The 22,812-nt window shown below is 53.1% G+C and overlaps 1 protein-coding gene across 1 annotated transcript in view; it reads left to right on the top strand.

Moving 5' to 3' along the window:
* Window positions 1-22,812, top strand: part of SETD1A (SET domain containing 1A, histone lysine methyltransferase) — a 44,812-nt gene that overhangs the window by 1,629 nt on the left and 20,371 nt on the right. Inside the window, exons 2-11 of the mRNA XM_075830920.1 lie at window positions 2,306-2,452; window positions 2,844-2,942; window positions 3,060-3,330; window positions 4,304-4,670; window positions 9,459-10,245; window positions 15,740-16,549; window positions 16,792-16,959; window positions 17,448-17,532; window positions 17,629-17,774; window positions 17,920-17,977. Of these exons, the coding sequence (XP_075687035.1) occupies window positions 2,321-2,452; window positions 2,844-2,942; window positions 3,060-3,330; window positions 4,304-4,670; window positions 9,459-10,245; window positions 15,740-16,549; window positions 16,792-16,959; window positions 17,448-17,532; window positions 17,629-17,774; window positions 17,920-17,977 (2,923 nt within the window). The 5' untranslated portion in view covers window positions 2,306-2,320. The remainder of the gene's footprint in view (window positions 1-2,305; window positions 2,453-2,843; window positions 2,943-3,059; window positions 3,331-4,303; window positions 4,671-9,458; window positions 10,246-15,739; window positions 16,550-16,791; window positions 16,960-17,447; window positions 17,533-17,628; window positions 17,775-17,919; window positions 17,978-22,812) is intronic.

Raw genomic sequence — 22,812 nt, 5'->3', positions numbered from 1 at the left:
GTTCTGTAACTTCGTGTTTCCATTTCTCACCATATTCAAGATCTCTGCTTGTTGTCAGTGAAAAGGAACTTTCTTGTTTACATCCAGAAAACCGAATCCTGCCCTAGATCACCTCACAACTTTCTATTCACTGACCGGAAGCAGAGATTTAGAAAATGGTGAGAAATTCAAACACAAAGTCTGTTAGGAAGTTACAGAAGTTTTCATGCTCCAGCGATGAGGCTTTTACAGAGGACTGGACACCGGCCCTCTGAGTAGGTGATGAGACCCTCCTGTCTGGGAACGCGAGATCACATTTATAGGGACGAGACCATCACTGAGACGGTGACCGTTATAAGATGTCTCTCTAATAGACAGAACAGGTGAAGCCTCTGTATAGAGGGGATGAGACTTCTATAGGGACATCTGGAGGTCAAACTCACTTGTAGGAAACTGTTCAGACTCTGAGACCGACACAAGATGCGTGCAGTCTATCACATTATGACCTGAGGTGGTGGGGGGGGGGGGGGGGCGGGGGGGGCGGCTGAGGTGGTGGTGGGGGGGGGGGGCGGCTGAGGTGGCTGAGGTGGTGGTGGGGGGGGCGGCTGAGGTGGTGGTGGGGGGGGGGCGGCTGAGGTGGCTGAGGTGGTGGTGGGGGGGGGGGGGCGGCTGAGGTGGCTGAGGTGGTGGTGGGGGGGGCGGCTGAGGTGGTGGTGGGGGGGGGGGCGGCTGAGGTGGCTGAGGTGGTGGGGGGGGGCGGCGGCTGAGGTGGTGGTGGGGGGGGGGCGGCTGAGGTGGCTGAGGTGGTGGTGGGGGGGGGGGGCGGCTGAGGTGGCTGAGGTGGTGGTGGGGGGGGCGGCTGAGGTGGTGGTGGGGGGGGGGGCGGCTGAGGTGGCTGAGGTGGTGGGGGGGGCGGCGGCTGAGGTGGTGGTGGGGGGGGGGGCGGCTGAGGTGGCTGAGGTGGTGGTGGGGGGGGCGGCTGAGGTGGTGGTGGGGGGGGGGCGGCTGAGGTGGCTGAGGTGGTGGTGGGGGGGGGGGCGGCTGAGGTGGCTGAGGTGGTGGTGGGGGGGGCGGCTGAGGTGGTGGTGGGGGGGGGGCGGCTGAGGTGGCTGAGGTGGTGGGGGGGGGCGGCGGCTGAGGTGGTGGTGGGGGGGGGGGGCGGCTGAGGTGGTGGGGGGGGGCGGCGGCTGAGGTGGTGGTGGGGGGGGGCGGCGGCTGAGGTGGTGGTGGGGGGGGGGGGCGGCTGAGGTGGCTGAGGTGGTGGTGGGGGGGGCGGCTGAGGTGGTGGTGGGGGGGGGGCGGCTGAGGTGGCTGAGGTGGTGGTGGGGGGGGGGGCGGCTGAGGTGGCTGAGGTGGTGGTGGGGGGGGGGCGGCTGAGGTGGCTGAGGTGGTGGTGGGGGGGGCGGCTGAGGTGGTGGTGGGGGGGGGGCGGCTGAGGTGGCTGAGGTGGTGGTGGGGGGGGGGGGCGGCTGAGGTGGCTGAGGTGGTGGTGGGGGGGGCGGCTGAGGTGGTGGTGGGGGGGGGGGGCGGCTGAGGTGGCTGAGGTGGTGGGGGGGGGCGGCGGCTGAGGTGGTGGTGGGGGGGGGGGGCGGCTGAGGTGGCTGAGGTGGTGGTGGGGGGGGCGGCTGAGGTGGTGGTGGGGGGGGGGCGGCTGAGGTGGCTGAGGTGGTGGTGGGGGGGGGGGCGGCTGAGGTGGCTGAGGTGGTGGTGGGGGGGGCGGCTGAGGTGGTGGTGGGGGGGGGGGCGGCTGAGGTGGCTGAGGTGGTGGGGGGGGGCGGCGGCTGAGGTGGGGGGGGGGGGGTGGCGGCTGAGGCGGTTGGTGGGGGGGGTGGGTTTGTGGCGGCTGAGGTAGGGGCAGTCAGGTGATACATAGTTTCACCTGGGGCCAGAAAACAGACAGACAGTCAGTAAGATGGTGAGGGGCCGGCATGATTGCGCTTAGATCTTCCTATATTCTTTACGTAAATCAGTGATGTCGCCTCCTCGTGAATCCTCTGTACACGGGAGATGAGCGGCGCCTCCTCGTGAATCCTCTGTACACGGGAGATGAGCGGCGCCTCCTCGTGAAACCTCAGTACACGGGAGATGAGCGGCGCCTCCTCGTGAATCCTCTGTACACGGGAGATGCGCGGCGCCTCCTCATGAATCCTCTGTACACGGGAGATGAGCGGCGCCTCAGATCTCAGCTGTTCATGGGGTAGTCTTGTCGTATTGTTGATGTCGCTGGTGCTTTTCCTGCGCGGTCTCTCCTCTCCTGACTGCGCGGGTTCTCCGTCTCAGGTGATGTCTGGACACCCTGTACTCATCGTCCTTGTCCCCTCCACAGGTCAGATGTCCCCAGATGGAGCCCGAGGGCGAGAGTCACAGGGCGGCCGGCTTCCAGTGGAGGAGTTACAAACTGCTGCTCGACCCCGCCCTCCGCAAAGCCGCGCAGAAGGTTTACCGCTACGATGGAGTGCAATTCAACATCACTGTAAGAGACGCAGAGCGGGTCCCTGCGGGGGAGGGGGTGTGTGTGACGTCTCCCCCCTGAATCTGGTTAATATTGAACTAAGAGCTCGGTGCCAATCCAGCCTTGAGCTAAAGACCGGTGACAGACTGGTTGCTATGGGCGTTCTGCCTGACAACCAGTATTAAAGAACGGGTATCCATAGCAACCAGGCTCTCCACCGGTTTGAATATGTCTGTTAGAAAAAAAAAATCTTTCTTTTTGTGCCTAGGAAAAAACAAATAAAGCTTATTGAAGTGATGGCCCTCAGTCCCCCCTGGTTGGAGGTCCCGGGGGCCGCGGCTGCAGGCGCTCCTTAATTTACAGGGATGAGCAGCGCACTCATTGCCTCTTATCTCCTCTCCCCGTTTTCCAGGATGGACCGTTTCTTCCAGTCGGAGACGTGCGGGATCCTCGGCAGCAGCGCCTGTGGAGTAAACCCCGAGATGTGTCCCTTCCTGTTCCCAAATTTAAGGTACTGGAGTCCATTAAATAAATGTTGTTGGGGGAGGGGATGGTTTCCTGAGGAGAGGTTTTGGGGACCCTCCCGTCTGATCCTCACTGACGGCTTCTTCTTTCTTTTCTCTGCCAGTTTGACGAGTTTTACGTCGGGCAGCTTCCCCAGAAGGAGGTCACCTTTGCCCATCTGAACGACAACGTGCGGGAGCCTTTCCTGAAAGACATGTGCCGCAAATTTGGGGATGTGGAAGACGTGGACATCTTGCTGCACCCAAAAAGCCGCAAGCACCTGGGCCTGGCGAAGGTCCTGTTCACCAGCTCTCGGGCAGCGAGGGAGACGGTCACCCACCTGCACAACACGTCTGTAATGGGCAACATCATCCACGCAGAGCTCGACCTACGAGGTAAGAAACACGGAGTCCAGACGTCTCCTGTGACCCTCTGGTGTCCCCATCATCCTCTCCATCATCCCATTCATCTCCGAACACGTGCAGCTCGAAGACTTCCATATCTCTAACGCCGGATATACACCTAGGATGCTATAGAGTAACCCTATACACACGGCTGACCGTAACCCTATACACACGGCTGACCGTAACCCTATACACACGGCTGACCGTAACCCTATACACACGGCTGACCGTAACCCTATACACACGGCTGACCGTAACCCTATACACACGGCTGACCGTAACCCTATACACACGGCTGACCGTAACCCTATACACACGGCTGACCGTAACCCTATACACACGGCTGACCGTAACCCTATACACACGGCTGACCGTAACCCTATACACACGGCTGACCGTAACCCTCTACACACGGCTGACCGTAACCCTCTACACACGGCTGACCGTAACCCTCTACACACGGCTGACCGTAACCCTCTACACACGGCTGACCGTAACCCTCTACACACGGCTGACCGTAACCCTCTACACACGGCTGACCGTAACCCTCTACACACGGCTGACCGTAACCCTCTACACACGGCTGACCGTAACCCTCTACACACGGCTGACCGTAACCCTCTACACACGGCTGACCGTAACCCTCTACACACGGCTGACCGTAACCCTATACACACGGCTGACCGTAACCCTATACACACGGCTGACCGACCTCCCCGTTACCCTATACACACAGCTGACCGATATCCCCCGACCTCCCCGTAACTCTATACACACGGCTGACCGACCTCCCCATAACTATACACACAGCTGACCGACCTCCCCGTAACCCTATATACACACGGCCGGCTCCTCCACATTATACATGGATTTATACTGGAAACCAGTATCAGAAGTGGGGACCCTCTCGGCTGCGTCCCTTTATACACCGGACCCTCACCAGGGATTCATGTCGTTATTACAGGTCAGCAGCGGCAGAAATACTACGACCTAATTGTGAATGGCTCGTACAACCCTCAGACAGTTCCCACAACCAGCAGGTGGGGGCAGGAGCGGCCGCCCCCGGAGCCGGTGAGGATTGAGAGTGTAATGTGGAGTCTGTCCGGTGACCAGGTCGGCCCTTTCCATTCACTTCTTTTCTGTCCCCAGGTGGACGGTCCCCGCCGCTCCTCCAGTGACGCTGCCTTTGTGCCCGGGAATGGAACCCCATCTTCTCAAGACCTCGGCTCTACCCATAGCCAGTACACCCCGTCCCTGTCCTCCTCGCAGGGCACCCCATACACTCCGAGGGCCGGGACGCCCTTCTCTCAGGACTCTGCCTATTCCAGCAGGTAACGAACCAGATGTTGCATGACCATTTCTCTCATATATTCCCTAATGGGAGCGGCAGCGTGTGATATGTGTATATTATATGTACGGCCGCTCCCTGATATTATATATTCCCGTGTCCCGGCAGCGCTGGGTATATACCGGTGTATATTATATGTACGGCCGCTCCCTGATATTATATATTCCGGTGTCCCGGCAGCGCTGGGTATATACCGGTGTATATTATATGTACGGCCGCTCCCTGATATTATATATTCCCGTGTCCTGGCAGCGCTGGGTATATACCGGTGTATATTATATGTACGGCCGCTCCCTGATATTATATATTCCGGTGTCCCGGCAGCGCTGGGTATATACCGGTGTATATTATATGTACGGCCGCTCCCTGATATTATATATTCCGGTGTCCTGGCAGCGCTGGGTATATACCGGTGTATATTATATGTACGGCCGCTCCCTGATATTATATATTCCCGTGTCCCGGCAGCGCTGGGTATATACCGGTGTATATTATATGTACGGCCGCTCCCTGATATTATATATTCCGGTGTCCTGGCAGCGCTGGGTATATACCGGTGTATATTATATGTACGGCCGCTCCCTGATATTATATATTCCCGTGTCCTGGCAGCGCTGGGTATATACCGGTGTATATTATATGTACGGCCGCTCCCTGATATTATATATTCCGGTGTCCTGGCAGCGCTGGGTATATACCGGTGTATATTATATGTACGGCCCGCTCCCTGATATTATATATTCCGGTGTCCCGGCAGCGCTGGGTATATACCGGTGTATATTATATGTACGGCCGCTCCCTGATATTATATATTCCCGTGTCCCGGCAGCGCTGGGTATATACCGGTGTATATTATATGTACGGCCGCTCCCTGATATTATATATTCCCGTGTCCTGGCAGCGCTGGGTATATACCGGTGTATATTATATGTACGGCCGCTCCCTGATATTATATATTCCGGTGTCCTGGCAGCGCTGGGTATATACCGGTGTATATTATATGTACGGCCGCTCCCTGATATTATATATTCCCGTGTCCCGGCAGCGCTGGGTATATACCGGTGTATATTATATGTACGGCCCGCTCCCTGATATTATATATTCCGGTGTCCTGGCAGCGCTGGGTATATACCGGTGTATATTATATGTACGGCCGCTCCCTGATATTATATATTCCCGTGTCCTGGCAGCGCTGGGTATATACCGGTGTATATTATATGTACGGCCGCTCCCTGATATTATATATTCCCGTGTCCTGGCAGCGCTGGGTATATACCGGTGTATATTATATGTACGGCCGCTCCCTGATATTATATATTCCCGTGTCCTGGCAGCGCTGGGTATATACCGGTGTATATTATATGTACGGCCGCTCCCTGATATTATATATTCCCGTGTCCTGGCAGCGCTGGGTATATACCGGTGTATATTATATGTACGGCCGCTCCCTGATATTATATATTCCCGTGTCCCGGCAGCGCTGGGTATATACCGGTGTATATTATATGTACGGCCGCTCCCTGATATTATATATTCCCGTGTCCCGGCAGCGCTGGGTATATACCGGTGTATATTATATGTACGGCCGCTCCCTGATATTATATATTCCCGTGTCCCGGCAGCGCTGGGTATATACCGGTGTATATTATATGTACGGCCGCTCCCTGATATTATATATTCCCGTGTCCTGGCAGCGCTGGGTATATACCGGTGTATATTATATGTACGGCCGCTCCCTGATATTATATATTCCCGTGTCCCGGCAGCGCTGGGTATATACCGGTGTATATTATATGTACGGCCGCTCCCTGATATTATATATTCCCGTGTCCTGGCAGCGCTGGGTATATACCGGTGTATATTATATGTACGGCCGCTCCCTGATATTATATATTCCCGTGTCCCGGCAGCGCTGGGTATATACCGGTGTATATTATATGTACGGCCGCTCCCTGATATTATATATTCCCGTGTCCCGGCAGCGCTGGGTATATACCGGTGTATATTATATGTACGGCCGCTCCCTGATATTATATATTCCCGTGTCCCGGCAGCGCTGGGTATATACCGGTGTATATTATATGTACGGCCGCTCCCTGATATTATATATTCCCGTGTCCCGGCAGCGCTGGGTATATACCGGTGTATATTATATGTACGGCCGCTCCCTGATATTATATATTCCCGTGTCCCGGCAGCGCTGGGTATATACCGGTGTATATTATATGTACGGCCGCTCCCTGATATTATATATTCCCGTGTCCCGGCAGCGCTGGGTATATACCGGTGTATATTATATGTACGGCCGCTCCCTGATATTATATATTCCCGTGTCCCGGCAGCGCTGGGTATATACCGGTGTATATTATATGTACGGCCGCTCCCTGATATTATATATTCCGGTGTCCTGGCAGCGCTGGGTATATACCGGTGTATATTATATGTACGGCCGCTCCCTGATATTATATATTCCCGTGTCCTGGCAGCGCTGGGTATATACCGGTGTATATTATATGTACGGCCGCTCCCTGATATTATATATTCCCGTGTCCCGGCAGCGCTGGGTATATACCGGTGTATATTATATGTACGGCCGCTCCCTGATATTATATATTCCCGTGTCCTGGCAGCGCTGGGTATATACCGGTGTATATTATATGTACGGCCGCTCCCTGATATTATATATTCCCGTGTCCTGGCAGCGCTGGGTATATACCGGTGTATATTATATGTACGGCCGCTCCCTGATATTATATATTCCCGTGTCCCGGCAGCGCTGGGTATATACCGGTGTATATTATATGTACGGCCCGCTCCCTGATATTATATATTCCGGTGTCCTGGCAGCGCTGGGTATATACCGGTGTATATTATATGTACGGCCGCTCCCTGATATTATATATTCCCGTGTCCTGGCAGCGCTGGGTATATACCGGTGTATATTATATGTACGGCCGCTCCCTGATATTATATATTCCCGTGTCCTGGCAGCGCTGGGTATATACCGGTGTATATTATATGTACGGCCGCTCCCTGATATTATATATTCCCGTGTCCTGGCAGCGCTGGGTATATACCGGTGTATATTATATGTACGGCCGCTCCCTGATATTATATATTCCCATGTCCCGGCAGCGCTGGGTATATACCGGTGTATATTATATGTACGGCCGCTCCCTGATATTATATATTCCGGTGTCCTGGCAGCGCTGGGTATATACCGGTGTATATTATATGTACGGCCGCTCCCTGATATTATATATTCCCGTGTCCTGGCAGCGCTGGGTATATACCGGTGTATATTATATGTACGGCCGCTCCCTGATATTATATATTCCCATGTCCCGGCAGCGCTGGGTATATACCGGTGTATATTATATGTACGGCCGCTCCCTGATATTATATATTCCGGTGTCCTGGCAGCGCTGGGTATATACCGGTGTATATTATATGTACGGCCGCTCCCTGATATTATATATTCCCGTGTCCTGGCAGCGCTGGGTATATACCGGTGTATATTATATGTACGGCCGCTCCCTGATATTATATATTCCCGTGTCCTGGCAGCGCTGGGTATATACCGGTGTATATTATATGTACGGCCGCTCCCTGATATTATATATTCCCGTGTCCTGGCAGCGCTGAGTATATACCGGTGTATATTATATGTACGGCCGCTCCCTGATATTATATATTCCCGTGTCCCGGCAGCGCTGGGTATATACCGGTGTATATTATATGTACGGCCGCTCCCTGATATTATATATTCCCGTGTCCCGGCAGCGCTGGGTATATACCGGTGTATATTATATGTACGGCCGCTCCCTGATATTATATATTCCCGTGTCCCGGCGGCGCTGGGTATATACCGGTGTATATTATATGTACGGCCGCTCCCTGATATTATATATTCCCGTGTCCCGGCGGCGCTGGGTATATACCGGTGTATATTATATGTACGGCCGCTCCCTGATATTATATATTCCCGTGTCCTGGCAGCGCTGGGTATATACCGGTGTATATTATATGTACGGCCGCTCCCTGATATTATATATTCCGGTGTCCTGGCAGCGCTGGGTATATACCGGTGTATATTATATGTACGGCCGCTCCCTGATATTATATATTCCCGTGTCCTGGCGGCGCTGGGTATATACCGGTGTATATTATATGTACGGCCGCTCCCTGATATTATATATTCCCGTGTCCCGGCGGCGCTGGGTATATACCGGTGTATATTATATGTACGGCCGCTCCCTGATATTATATATTCCCGTGTCCCGGCAGCGCTGGGTATATACCGGTGTATATTATATGTACGGCCGCTCCCTGATATTATATATTCCCGTGTCCCGGCAGCGCTGGGTATATACCGGTGTATATTATATGTACGGCCGCTCCCTGATATTATATATTCCGGTGTCCCGGCAGCGCTGGGTATATACCGGTGTATATTATATGTACGGCCGCTCCCTGATATTATATATTCCCGTGTCCCGGCAGCGCTGGGTATATACCGGTGTATATTATATGTACGGCCGCTCCCTGATATTATATATTCCCGTGTCCTGGCAGCGCTGGGTATATACCGGTGTATATTATATGTACGGCCCGCTCCCTGATAATATAAGGTGGCACCAATATGCAAATGTCGTGATGTTGCGGTGTCGCTGTATTAATAACGGAGCTGTATACTACTCAGCCCGATCCCCCTGTATAGCTGATGTTTGTTTTATGTTCCGCTCCCGTCATCCTCTTCGTTGCTCCGCAGGCAGGGGACCCCCAGCCATTCCAGCTCCCAGGACTCCTCAGGATACAAGTCTCGGCGCCACGAGAACAGTTCTGGCGATTCGTACTCTCGCCGGTCTGGACACCACTATTCTCCGGCTACATCCTCATCGACCTCCTCCTCTTCACAGCACGACGGCAGCCACAGACGTTACCACCGGCATCAGCACCGATCCTCCCCACAGTCCTACCACTCACGCCACCGCAAGCAGCCGCCAGTCCCGGAAGAGCCTCCCTTACACCGCTTTCCTGGGACTCCACCACTGCCGACCCCTCCGCCACTTCCACCTGATGAGCCTCAACCAGACCGGGACTACAGAATAACCCACCCGCCTCTTCCTCCATCCCCACCCGTAACGTCTCTACCGCACCCTCCCCCTCCACCGTCGGATGTATGGGAGCCTCCACCACCGCCACCCCCACTTCCAGCCTCCTCACCGCCCCCGTCACCGGCTCGCTCGTGTTCTCCGCTCCCAGACGGTATATCGGAGAGCCTGCCGTTCACTCAGCACAGCAGCAGCCTGGACTCCCGCATTGAGGCTCTCTTAAAGGAGCAGCGCTCCAAATTCTCCTTCCTTCCCTCTGACACAGAGGAAGAAGATGAGGGAACTACAGAGGGTGCCGGGCAGGAGACTGCGGCGCATGAAGAGGTCCCACCGCCCGCGCATGGTCCTTACACCCCTCCCCCACCCGCCAGCTTTGAGGATGTGTCGGCAGAGGCTATCCTGAGGTTTGGTGATCTTGGCAGAACGGCAAATGGACAAGAACGGGTAAGATCATAAACCTCCCTTATCATTTCTGATGTCTTGTTACATTGATTCAGACTCTATACAAACCCGACACGGCCAATCGATCCGGCAGGAAGCCGATTTAAAGGGACCCTGCCCCGTTTTTGAAGTCAGGGTAACGCTGGGTTACCCGATCTATGTAGATCCATTGTAAGTGTTTTCTGGTTTACCCCCATCCCCACACCTTACTTTCTGTTATTATTTTCAAGATCTCTGCTTGCTATTAGGGAATGCTAACCTTCTTGTTTACATCAAGAAACGGCAAAGCCCTACTGTCTAAGTCCTGCTCACACAGCTGAGTGTTCGTCACAACATCCTCTGTGGGGTAAACACAGCAGCATAAATCTTTCTCTTGTCCTGATAGTTTGTTACATTGTATCAGTCTGGAGTTCAGGCGGTTGTCGCAACTGGATACAATTGTAGCAAACTCTCAGCTGTGAGAAGTGTTTGGTCTGTGAATGCTCTGGATGTTCCCATTCACTGGCAGCAAGCAGAGATCTTCAAAATGGTGATGAATTGATCGAGAAAGCCTATTAGAAAGTCGCAGAACTTTTCGTTCTATAGGGATTTAGGATTATTACAATTACTTTGTGGTGGTGACCGGGCAGCGCCGTTGATATTTCCTGTTCGTGACGCGGCTCCCCCGAGGCGGGCAGCAGCCGGGTGATCTAGGAGACAGTTTTGTATAGTCAGTGGATGGCCGCACAACCGCCCACATGGATTACTACAGCACGCAGCAAATCTTACCAGTGACCCGTCCTCGTGTGGTCAGAGATGCTGGAACTAGTCTCCGTATTTGTGTCCCCCGTAGCAGATTGTACTGCAGTATAAAGCAGGGATCCCACAACACCGATCACGGGGTAATAACATATGTGGGACTATGCAGGACTATTGTTTAACACTTCACTGGCCGGATGGTGCCACAGACTGAGTGGGCAGCGTTACCTGTGCCACGAGTGGGCAGCACATAAAGGAGCAGTAGCGGTGTGGGTGGGCACTGCTGCTGGTTACAGGGGGGTGAGGGGAGCTGCTCAGACTCTAAAGGCCGGGTTCCCGCGGGTCGGATACGTTGCATAAAAACCCCGCAGCGTATTCAGCCTGGAGCCCGCAGCACATTCCGTACATCGCAGTGCGGTTTTTCGGACAGAATTTCCGCAGTGGAATAAACCGTTTGTTGGCCTGTGATTGGCTGCTGCGGTCACATTTGATACAATGTCATCCCAGGAGGCCGGACTTCAGGAGGGAGGTCTGAAAAAGCGTGATGATGATGTTGTTTTTTGCGGTGTGATCTCTGAATGCGCCGCAAAAGTCGCAACACTCGGCTTTCTCTGGCAGGTTTTGTTTCCCCGTTGCGTTCAAAGGGGAAAATCGCAGCATAAATTGACATGGATTTGAATTCTGCGCCGCCGGTCAATTTATTAACGGGCCCCTCTGGGCCCCTCTGTGTCCTCCCTCCTCCTCCGGGCCCCTCTGTGTCCGTCCCTCCTCCTCCGGGCCCCTCTGTGTCCTCCCTCGTCCTCCGGGCCCCTCTGTGTCCTCCCTCGTCCTCCGGGCCCCTCTGTGTCCTCCCTCGTCCTCCGGGCCCCTCTGTGTCCTCCCTCGTCCTCCGGGCCCCTCTGTGTCCTCCCTCGTCCTCCGGGCCCCTCTGTGTCCTCCCTCGTCCTCCGGGCCCCTCTGTGTCCTCCCTCCTCCTCCGGGCCCCTCTGTGTCCTCCCTCCTCCTCCGGGCCCCTCTGTGTCCTCCCTCCTCCTCCGGGCCCCTCTGTGTCCTCCCTCCTCCTCCGGGCCCCTCTGTGTCCTCCCTCCTCCTCCGGGCCCCTCTGTGTCCTCCCTCCTCCTCCGGGCCCCTCTGTGTCCTCCCTCCTCCTCCGGGCCCCTCTGTGTCCTCCCTCCTCCTCCGGGCCCCTCTGTGTCCCGTCCCCCCCCCCCCCCCCCTCTCCTCCGGACCCCTCTGTCAGTGACTGATTGGACCTCATACACATTAGATTGCCGTCCGGTTCAGCCGCATCTCCTCTGTTGTTTGGTTACCCATCTCGTTATTTGAGTAGGTTCGGCACGTGCAACCAACGTATTCTTAAGGCCCCGTTCACCGGGAACATGGGCAGAACAGGATCCTCTTGGCATAGGCGCGGTGGGCATGTGTTGACATAAATCTAGTATAACTCTGTATAGGAAGGTGAGGCCGGCTGATGTGTGAATAGAGCCTTAGAAAGGTTGTGTAGGATTAGTATAACATGGCGGCTTTCTTCCATAACAGCGCCACCCCGGTCCACAGGTCGTTTGCAGTATTGCAGCTCAGCCCTGTTCACTTTAATAGAGCCGAGATGCAATACCAGACGCAACCTACGGGCAGGTGTGGCGCTGTCTATGGAAGAAAGCCGCCATGTTTTTTACGTTTATGCATTGCGCCCTCTTTACAAGTTGAGATTCTATATTGACCTCTGATTCCCTTGTATGGACTGGAGTGTAAGATCTGATGTCCTCGGGAGCCGTGCACTGAAGCGCAGGAATTACTGGGGAGGTTTACAGTTTGGGGGAATTTTCACGGTTTTCTTTTTCTGTTGGGATTTTGCGCAAAATTGTGGCAAAAAAAAAAGCCACTCAAATCCTGCACGCGGCCCGACGCCTGCTTATATGACACATGCCATTCTATTGGGCACTGTTGTCCAGTCCTCTGAAAGCAGCCTGCAGTGTAAAGAATGGAGGTCTTCATTCTGGTAGATATGGGACGTTAGTACATATGTAATGGGGGGGGGTCTTTCTGTTACTCTTATTTTCTATATTTATACGATGTCTGTGTGAGAGAAGAAACTGTATATACATAAGAGGGGAGGAAAAACCCCTCCATTCTTTACACTGCGGGCTGCAGCCAGAGACCGCTGGGCGATCACATTTATTTACCTCGGCCCCTGTACAGTATAAGTTTTTTCCGTTGTGCCTCTTCCGTGTTTCCTCGCCGCCATTGCTGGAATAACCGCCTGCTTCTTTTACTGTCTCACTGAAGTGTCGCCCCGGTCTCCCGCGCTCTCGCAACCGTCGCCCTCTAACGTACAGCGACAGCTTCCGGGACCGCACATACTAACCGGAGACCCCCGCTGTGCTGGAGCGGGGCCGGCGCCCGCAGGACGGACGTTTTCTGTTCCTCGCTTCCTGCAGATTTCTGTTTCTTATTTTTGAGAAGTTTTCTGGGAACTGCCGGGGAATAACGGTAGCGTCCCTTTAAGACCGGTGACTGCTGGACATTCCCGGTATTCTGTCGCGGCTTCATAGGGAGCGGCAGCCGCGTTCCTGCAGATGTGATCCCTACCAATGTGTCCATTAAATATTCCTGCCAGAAATGTGTCGTGTCTCGTAGAAAGTCGCCATGTTTATATCTGCGCCACGCACGGTGCGGCGTTTACCCAACTGTACATCAGGTCTTATACTCCAGTCACATCCGGAGCTGCAGACACCGGTCACCTGGTTCCCGGTTAGGGCACGTCTTTCAGCTAGTTCAGTGTTTGTAGAGAGCGTGCTCTGCTGCGAGGCATTGCTGGCGATGTAGTGCGTATAACGGGCACTGTACAGTAGTTTACTACATCTCCCACAGTGCAATGCGGGGCTCAACCGACCTATAGAAGCCTCTCCACCTATCAGCAGCCAGCAATGTCCTATCCGGAAGGAGGGGACACAGTAGAGATTGGAGGGTAACTAGAGATGTGGCGAGGGACAGGGGGCAGAGAATACACTACAGTCCCCTCACCCTGTGTATAGTAATAGGGAGGGGTGTCACGGGGCAGAATATACACTACAGTCCCCTCACCCTGTGTATAGGGGGGGAGGGGGGGCTGCCTGCATGTCAAGATGGAGACTGAGGACCCTGGAAACGTTAGGACGGCTCTTCCCTGTATTGGATCCGATCACAGACGTGACGTTCGCTCCGCCGCCGCCGCCGCCCTGGTCCCTGCAGGAAAATAAACGTCTGTAACTTGATGATTTTTCTCTGAGCTGCGGCCGCGGATTCTCTGAAGAATATTTAGAAATCACAATCATGGGAGGGCACAGGACGCGAGTTGTTCTATCTGTTCCTGGTAAAGCTGGGTGACACCCAATATGGCCGCTGTTACAGCTCCCTCAGGACTTCTCACCCAGCTTTCTCAGACTCCTGAATGGTAATGAGCCAAGTAGTGCAGGGATCGGGGAGCTGGGGGTGGAGAAATTTGTCATTCAGGATTCTGGGAAAGCTGCATCTCTCAGCGAACTCTACCAGGCACTGATGGGACATTAATGTCTGACCGCCCAGCGAAGAGCTCCTGTCCTCCCGACTACATGACTGCGGCACATCCCCCTGTAGTGTAAAAGTGGGCGGAGCAAACCGGGGCGGCCACCCGAAACATTTTGGAAGGCCCAAGAAGAACATTGACTTGTGAATGCAGCTCTGGATGTGACTGGAGTACATGATGTGACTGGATCAGTAAAGCAAACGTGTTCCGCATTATCTGTCGACTGAACTTGTAAAGGATCTTTACTAATAATCTGAGGATCTTCTGAAGAGCCGTCGTGGACTGGACTGAAACCCCCCCCCGGCAAAAACACAAAACTCTGCAGCCCCGTCATTCCCGGGAGACGAGCGCTCCACAGCGTCTATGACCCGCGCCCTCCAGCTGAATGAGAGAGTGGGATGTAGTCCTAGAGCACGGCCGGTGGTGGCCCCCAGGGCTCGTAAGTGGCCCCTCTAGAGAGATAGACGTCCCCCTCTGCTCATGGACTATTTTCAGTAAATAATCATCCGATATATCCGAATACAGAGCAGGCTGCTGACAAAGACTCTGCGTTACATCATGTCTTCTACTCCAGTCACATCCAGAGCTGCAGTCACTATTCCATTGGAGACCAGACCCACAAACTGACCTTTGACGGGGGTGTCTGTCTGGTTACGTCTCTCCGTCGCCCCCTGGTGTTGGTGGATAGGCGCCGCTTACGTAGATGGTTCTCGGAGGTCGTGGTTGTCTGTCTGGCTAGGTCTCTTCGTCGCCCCCTGGTGTTGCGCCGCTTACATAGATGGTTCTCGGAGGTCGGGGGTGTCTGTCTGGTTAGGTCTCTTCGTCGCCCCCTGGTGTTGCGCCGCTTACATAGATGGTTCTCGGAGGTCGGGGGTGTCTGTCTGGTTAGGTCTCTTCGTCGCCCCCTGGTGTTGCGCCGCTTACATAGATGGTTCTCGGAGGTCGGGGGTGTCTGTCTGGTTAGGTCTCTTCGTCGCCCCCTGGTGTCGGTGGATAGGCGCTGCTTACATAGATGGTTCTCGGAGGTCGGGGGTGTCTGTCTGGTTAGGTCTCTTCGTCGCCCCCTGGTGTCGGTGGATAGGCGCTGCTTACATAGATGGTTCTCGGGGGTGTCTGTCTGGTTAGGTCTCTTCGTCGCCCCCTGGTGTTGCGCCGCTTACATAGCTGGTTCTCGGGGGTCGCCTCCACTAATCTTTTCCTTCTCTGTCTCCTCAGCTGTCGTCTGGAGAGGACATGGAAATCTCTGATGAAGAAATTGCCATTGAGATGCCTGGAGCTCCCGGTCCCCCTTACCCTCTGGTGCCCCACCTTGCAGGTCCTGGGGGCACTTACCCCTCTCAGACTATCCCCCCAACACTTCTATCAATGCCGCCACACCCGCACCATCAACCTCCCAATGCCTATCCACTCATGGCCTCCACCGCTGCCAGAGGCCGAATTGGAGAACTCGGGGCGCGCCCAGCCACCCCTCCCCCACTTGACCCTTCATCCTCTTCAACGTCGTCCGCCCCCCATATCTATGACTTTGTGAACTCCATGGAGCTGGTGAACAGGCTGGGCAATCAGTGGGGGGGGACGTCCATGTCTTTCCAGATGCAGACGCAGATGCTCAGTCGCCTCCAGCAGAGCAGACAGGGTAAAGGGCAGCCGTTCGACGATCCTTACCCCCCACCCTTACTGCCCCATCTGTTGGCCCACAGACATCGACAGCCGCCCCCTTTACCGCTCATGACCGAACCGTTGTTTGGTGGGGCCTATTCCCACTTCCCGTCCCAAGAACCCCAACCCTTGTTACCACTGCGGGACCTCACCACCAGGACAAACAGAACGCCGGGTCAGGACCCCCGGCCTATGGGCTGGGTCCAAGAAGTTGACCCGCATGCCGCCACTGTCATGAGTGTTCTGTCCGCTCTGATCCAGGAGATGAAGAGCACGATGCAGAGAGACCTGAACAGGAAGATGGTGGAGAACGTGGCCTTCCAAACCTTCGACGAGTGGTGGGAACGGAAGGAAGAGAAGGCCAAGGTAAGCGGTCATGGAGGGCGGTGCGCTGATGGAGGGCGGTGCGCTGATGGAGGGCGGTGCGCTGATGGGGAGGGGGCGGTGCGCTGATGGGGAGGGGGCGGTGCGCTGATGGGGAGGGGGCGGTGCGCTGATGGAGGGCGGTGCGCTGATGGGGAGGGGGCGGTGCGCTGATGGGGAGGGGGCGGTGCAGCGGGCCGGTCCAACGCCCTGATACACGTCACTGATCCTTTATCTTTCTGCAGCCGTTCCAGAATGCACCCAAACCAGCCCCCCGGGAAGAAGACAAGGAGAAGACCCGTCCCAAGGAGCCTGGACTCCTCTCACTGGTGGACTGGGCCAAGAGCGGAGGTGCGGAAGGCTTTGGATTTGGTTCTGGTCTCCGGGAGGCTCTGCGACTCCCGTCCTTCAAGGTGAGAGGCAGAAGTGTCTGTCGTGAGATTCTGATGTCTGTCCGGCTTGACAAGACATTAGGGGGGGGGGGTCTCCCTCTAACTTGTTATAAGGGGTTATTCAATTTGGAGAGGCCCCTACAATGAGCTGATGGTCGGAGTGGGGGAGTGTTTGCTGCCGGGACCCCCTCCGCTGTTCTAGGTGTAGGAAGCCTCCAGACGGAGACCCATAGCGGACCTGCCGGCTCCTCCAGAGGGACTGCTGCTCTTTTTCGGTGTCCCCCTTGTGGGGTGTAGGGGGGGTTCTGTGTGGGGAAATCCCTTCCATTACATCCTTATGGCCTAATAGTCGTCCTGTTCGGGTTGTCTGATGCCCCTCACCGCCTGGCAGGTCTGTGGTTGCTGTTTATGGAGGTCGGTGCGGCTGAAGGAGTTTGACTTTGGACGTCGCGGTTCTTCCGTAACCTGCGTCATGTTCTTACTCTTTATTCCCCCCCCCCCCCCCCCAGGTAAAGCGGAAGCAGCCCTCGGAGAGTGAGGACAGTGAACAGAAGAGGCCTCGACCATCCACTACAGCCGAGGAGGAGGAGGATGGTAAATATCCGGGACTGCAGGGACCCCTCTCACCCCGCACTTGAGGAGTGGATCTTGTTTGGTCCCGGGATGAACCCCTTGTACTTCTCCTTCTAGAACGAGAGAAAGAGACGCCCTCAGAACTGCGATCTGGAGCGAAGGCCCCGCAACGTGAGACGGAGAGGCCGAAGCACAAACGCAGAATCCCCTTCCCCCTGGACAGCGAGGGCGAGGAGGCTTCTGAGGAGTCTGCGTCCGATAAGGTGAGATGTCTGGAAGGTCTCCCCTCTGATGTAGCAGAGCCCGTCCTGCGCTGCGGCCTTTTGATCGTTTATATATTTGTGCCCCCCCCCCCCCCCCCCCCCGGGTGTCTGTGGATTAAATTATTGTTATTGTGTCTATTTACAGGATGATGAAGATGATGAGGATGATGATGAGATGAGCAGCAAGGATGAAGACTCAGAAGGTAAGAGATCGACGGGATCTCCCGGGGTGTACAGGGATTACACGTGGGGTGCGGGAGGATCTCCTGCCTATGGAGCTGCTATTCATGGATTTATCGGAAATCTAGGGCAGAATATAAACCGTAAAATTCCCTTAATCCAGCGTCCATGGCAACGGGTAAGTGTCGGATTATCAGAAACTCCAGATTATCAGTCACAGAAAAGTAGATATATAAGGTCCAAAAACTTTCAGAAAAACCAGGAGCCCAAAATAAAGTGTTACCACAAAACCTGCTACACCGATGCAGACCACCATAAAATATCCCCCGCTACTATCACAGACCACCATAATATATCCCCGCTACTATCACATACACAGACCACCATAATATATCCCCCGCTACTATCACAGACCACCATAATATATCCCCCGCTACTATCACAGACCACCATAATATATCCCCCGCTACTATCACAGACCACCATAATATATCCCCCGCTACTATCACAGACCACCATAATATATCCCCCGCTACTATCACAGACCACCATAATATATCCCCGCTACTATCACAGACCACCATAATATATCCCCCCGCTACTATCACAGACCACCATAATATATCCCCCGCTACTATCACAGACCACCATAATATATCCCCGCTACTATCACATACACAGACCACCATAAAATATCCCCCGCTACTATCACAGACCACCATAAAATATCCCCCGCTACTATCACAGACCACCATAAAATATCCCCCGCTACTATCACAGACCACCATAATATATCCCCGCTACTATCACATACACAGACCACCATAATATATCCCCCGCTACTATCACAGACCACCATAAAATATCCCCCGCTACTATCACAGACCACCATAAAATATCCCCCGCTACTATCACAGACCACCATAATATATCCCCCGCTACTATCACAGACCACCATAAAATATCCCCGCTACTATCACATACACAGACCACCATAATATATCCCCCGCTACTATCACAGACCACCATAATATATCCCCCGCTACCATCACAGACCACCATAAAATATCCCCGCTACTATCACAGACCACCATAAAATATCCCCGCTACTATCACAGACCACCATAAAATATCCCCCGCTACTATCACAGACCACCATAATATATCCCCGCTACTATCACAGACCACCATAATATATCCCCGCTACTATCAGACCACCATAATATATCCCCCGCTACTACCACAGACCACCATAATATATCCCCCGCTACTATCACATACACAGACCACCATAATATATCCCCCGCTACCATCACAGACCACCATAATATATCCCCCGCTACTATCACAGACCACCATAATATATCCCCTGCTACTATCACAGACCACCATAATATATCCCCCGCTACTATCACAGACCACCATAAAATATCCCCCGCTACTATCACATACACAGACCACCATAATATATCCCCCGCTACCATCACAGACCACCATAATATATCCCCCGCTACTACCACAGACCACCATAATATATCCCCCGCTACTATCACAGACCACCATAATATATCCCCCGCTACTATCACAGACCACCATAATATATCCCCCGCTACTATCACAGACCACCATAATATATCCCCCGCTACCATCACAGACCACCATAATATATCCCCCGCTACTATCACAGACCACCATAATATATCCCCCGCTACTATCACATACACAGACCACCATAATATATCCCCCGCTACTATCACAGACCACCATAATATATCCCCCGCTACCATCACAGACCACCATAATATATCCCCCGCTACTATCACAGACCACCATAATATATCCCCCGCTACTATCACAGACCACCATAATATATCCCCCGCTACTATCACAGACCACCATAAAATATCCCCCGCTACTATCACATACACAGACCACCATAATATATCCCCCGCTACCATCACAGACCACCATAATATATCCCCGCTACTATCACAGACCACCATAATATATCCCCCGCTACTATCACACACCACCATAATATATCCCCCGCTACCATCACAGACCACCATAAAATATCCCCCGCTACTATCACAGACCACCATAATATATCCCCCGCTACTATCACAGACCACCATAATATATCCCCCGCTACCATCACAGACCACCATAAAATATCCCCCGCTACTATCACAGACCACCATAAAATATCCCCGCTACTATCACAGACCACCATAAAATATCCCCCGCTACTATCACAGACCACCATAATATATCCCCGCTACTATCACATACACAGACCACCATAATATATCCCCCGCTACTATCACAGACCACCATAATATATCCCCCGCTACCATCACAGACCACCATAAAATATCCCCGCTACTATCACAGACCACCATAAAATATCCCCCGCTACTATCACAGACCACCATAATATATCCCCCGCTACTATCACAGACCACCATAATATATCCCCCGCTACTATCACAGACCACCATAATATATCCCCCGCTACTATCACAGACCACCATAATATATCCCCCGCTACTATCACATACACAGACCACCATAATATATCCCCCGCTACTATCACAGACCACCATAATATATCCCCCGCTACTATCACAGACCACCATAATATATCCCCCGCTACCATCACAGACCACCATAATATATCCCCCGCTACTATCACAGACCACCATAATATATCCCCCGCTACTATCACAGACCACCATAATATATCCCCCGCTACCATCACAGACCACCATAATATATCCCCCGCTACTATCACAGACCACCATAATATATCCCCCGCTACTATCACATACACAGACCACCATAATATATCCCCCGCTACTATCACAGACCACCATAATATATCCCCCGCTACTATCACAGACCACCATAATATATCCCCCGCTACTATCACAGACCACCATAATATATCCCCGCTACTATCACAGACCACCATAATATATCCCCCGCTACTATCACAGACCACCATAATATATCCCCCGCTACTATCACATACACAGACCACCATAATATATCCCCCGCTACTATCACAGACCACCATAATATATCCCCCGCTACTATCACATACCACCATAATATATCCCCCGCTACCATCACAGACCACCATAATATATCCCCGCTACTATCACAGACCACCATAATATATCCCCGCTACTATCACAGACCACCATAATATATCCCCCGCTACTATCACAGACCACCATAATATATCCCCCGCTACTATCACAGACCACCATAATATATCCCCCGCTACTACCACAGACCACCATAATATATCCCCCGCTACTATCACAGACCACCATAATATATCCCCGCTACTATCACATACACAGACCACCATAATATATCCCCCGCTACTATCACAGACCACCATAATATATCCCCGCTACTATCACAGACCACCATAATATATCCCCCGCTACTATCAGACCATCATAATATATCCCCCGCTACCATCACAGACCACCATAATATATCCCCCGCTACTATCACAGACCACCATAATATATCCCCCGCTACTATCACATACACAGACCACCATAATATATCCCCCGCTACTATCACAGACACCATAATATATCCCCCGCTACTATCACAGACCACCATAATATATCCCCCGCTACTACCACAGACCACCATAATATATCCCCCGCTACTATCACAGACCACCATAATATATCCCCCGCTACTATCACAGACCACCATAATATATCCCCCGCTACTATCACAGACCACCATAATATATCCCCCGCTACTATCACAGACCACCATAATATATCCCCCGCTACTATCACAGACCACCATAATATATCCCCCGCTACTATCACAGACCACCATAATATATCCCCCGCTACTATCGCAGACCACCATAATATATCCCCCGCTACTATCACTGACCACCATAAAATATCCCCCGCTACTATCACAGACCACCATAATATATCCCCCGCTACTATCACAGACCACCATAATATATCCCCGCTACGATCACAGACCACCATAATATATCCCCCGCTACTATCACAGACCACCATAATATATCCCCCGCTACTATCACAGACCACCATAATATATCCCCGCTACTATCACAGACCACCATAATATATCCCCCGCTACTATCACTGACCACCATAATATATCCCCCGCTACTATCACTGACCACCATAATATATCCCCCGCTACTATCACAGACCACCATAAAATATCCCCCGCTACTATCACAGACCACCATAATATATCCCCCGCTACTATCACAGACCACCATAATATATCCCCCGCTACTATCACAGACCACCATAATATATCCCCCCGCTACTATCACAGACCACCATAATATATCCCCCGCTACTATCACAGACCACCATAATATATCCCCCGCTACTATCACAGACCACCATAATATATCCCCCGCTACTATCACATACACAGACCACCATAATATATCCCCCGCTACTATCACATACACAGACCACCATAATATATCCCCCCGCTACCATCACAGACCACCATAATATATCCCCCGCTACTATCACAGACCACCATAATATATCCCCCGCTACTATCACAGACCACCATAATATATCCCCCGCTGCTATCACATACACAGACCACCATAATATATCCCCCGCTACTATCACAGACCACCATAAAATATCCCCCGCTACTATCACAGACCACCATAATATATCCCCCGCTACTATCACAGACCACCATAATATATCCCCGCTACTATCACAGACCACCATAAAATATCCCCCGCTACTATCACAGACCACCATAATATATCCCCCGCTACTATCACAGACCACCATAATATATC

Source organism: Rhinoderma darwinii, chromosome 6, assembly GCF_050947455.1.
Source record: "Rhinoderma darwinii isolate aRhiDar2 chromosome 6, aRhiDar2.hap1, whole genome shotgun sequence".
Lineage (NCBI taxonomy): Eukaryota > Metazoa > Chordata > Amphibia > Anura > Rhinodermatidae > Rhinoderma > Rhinoderma darwinii.
The sequence above is the reverse complement of the archived record's forward strand: the minus strand, read 5'-3'. Positions and strand labels throughout refer to the sequence as shown.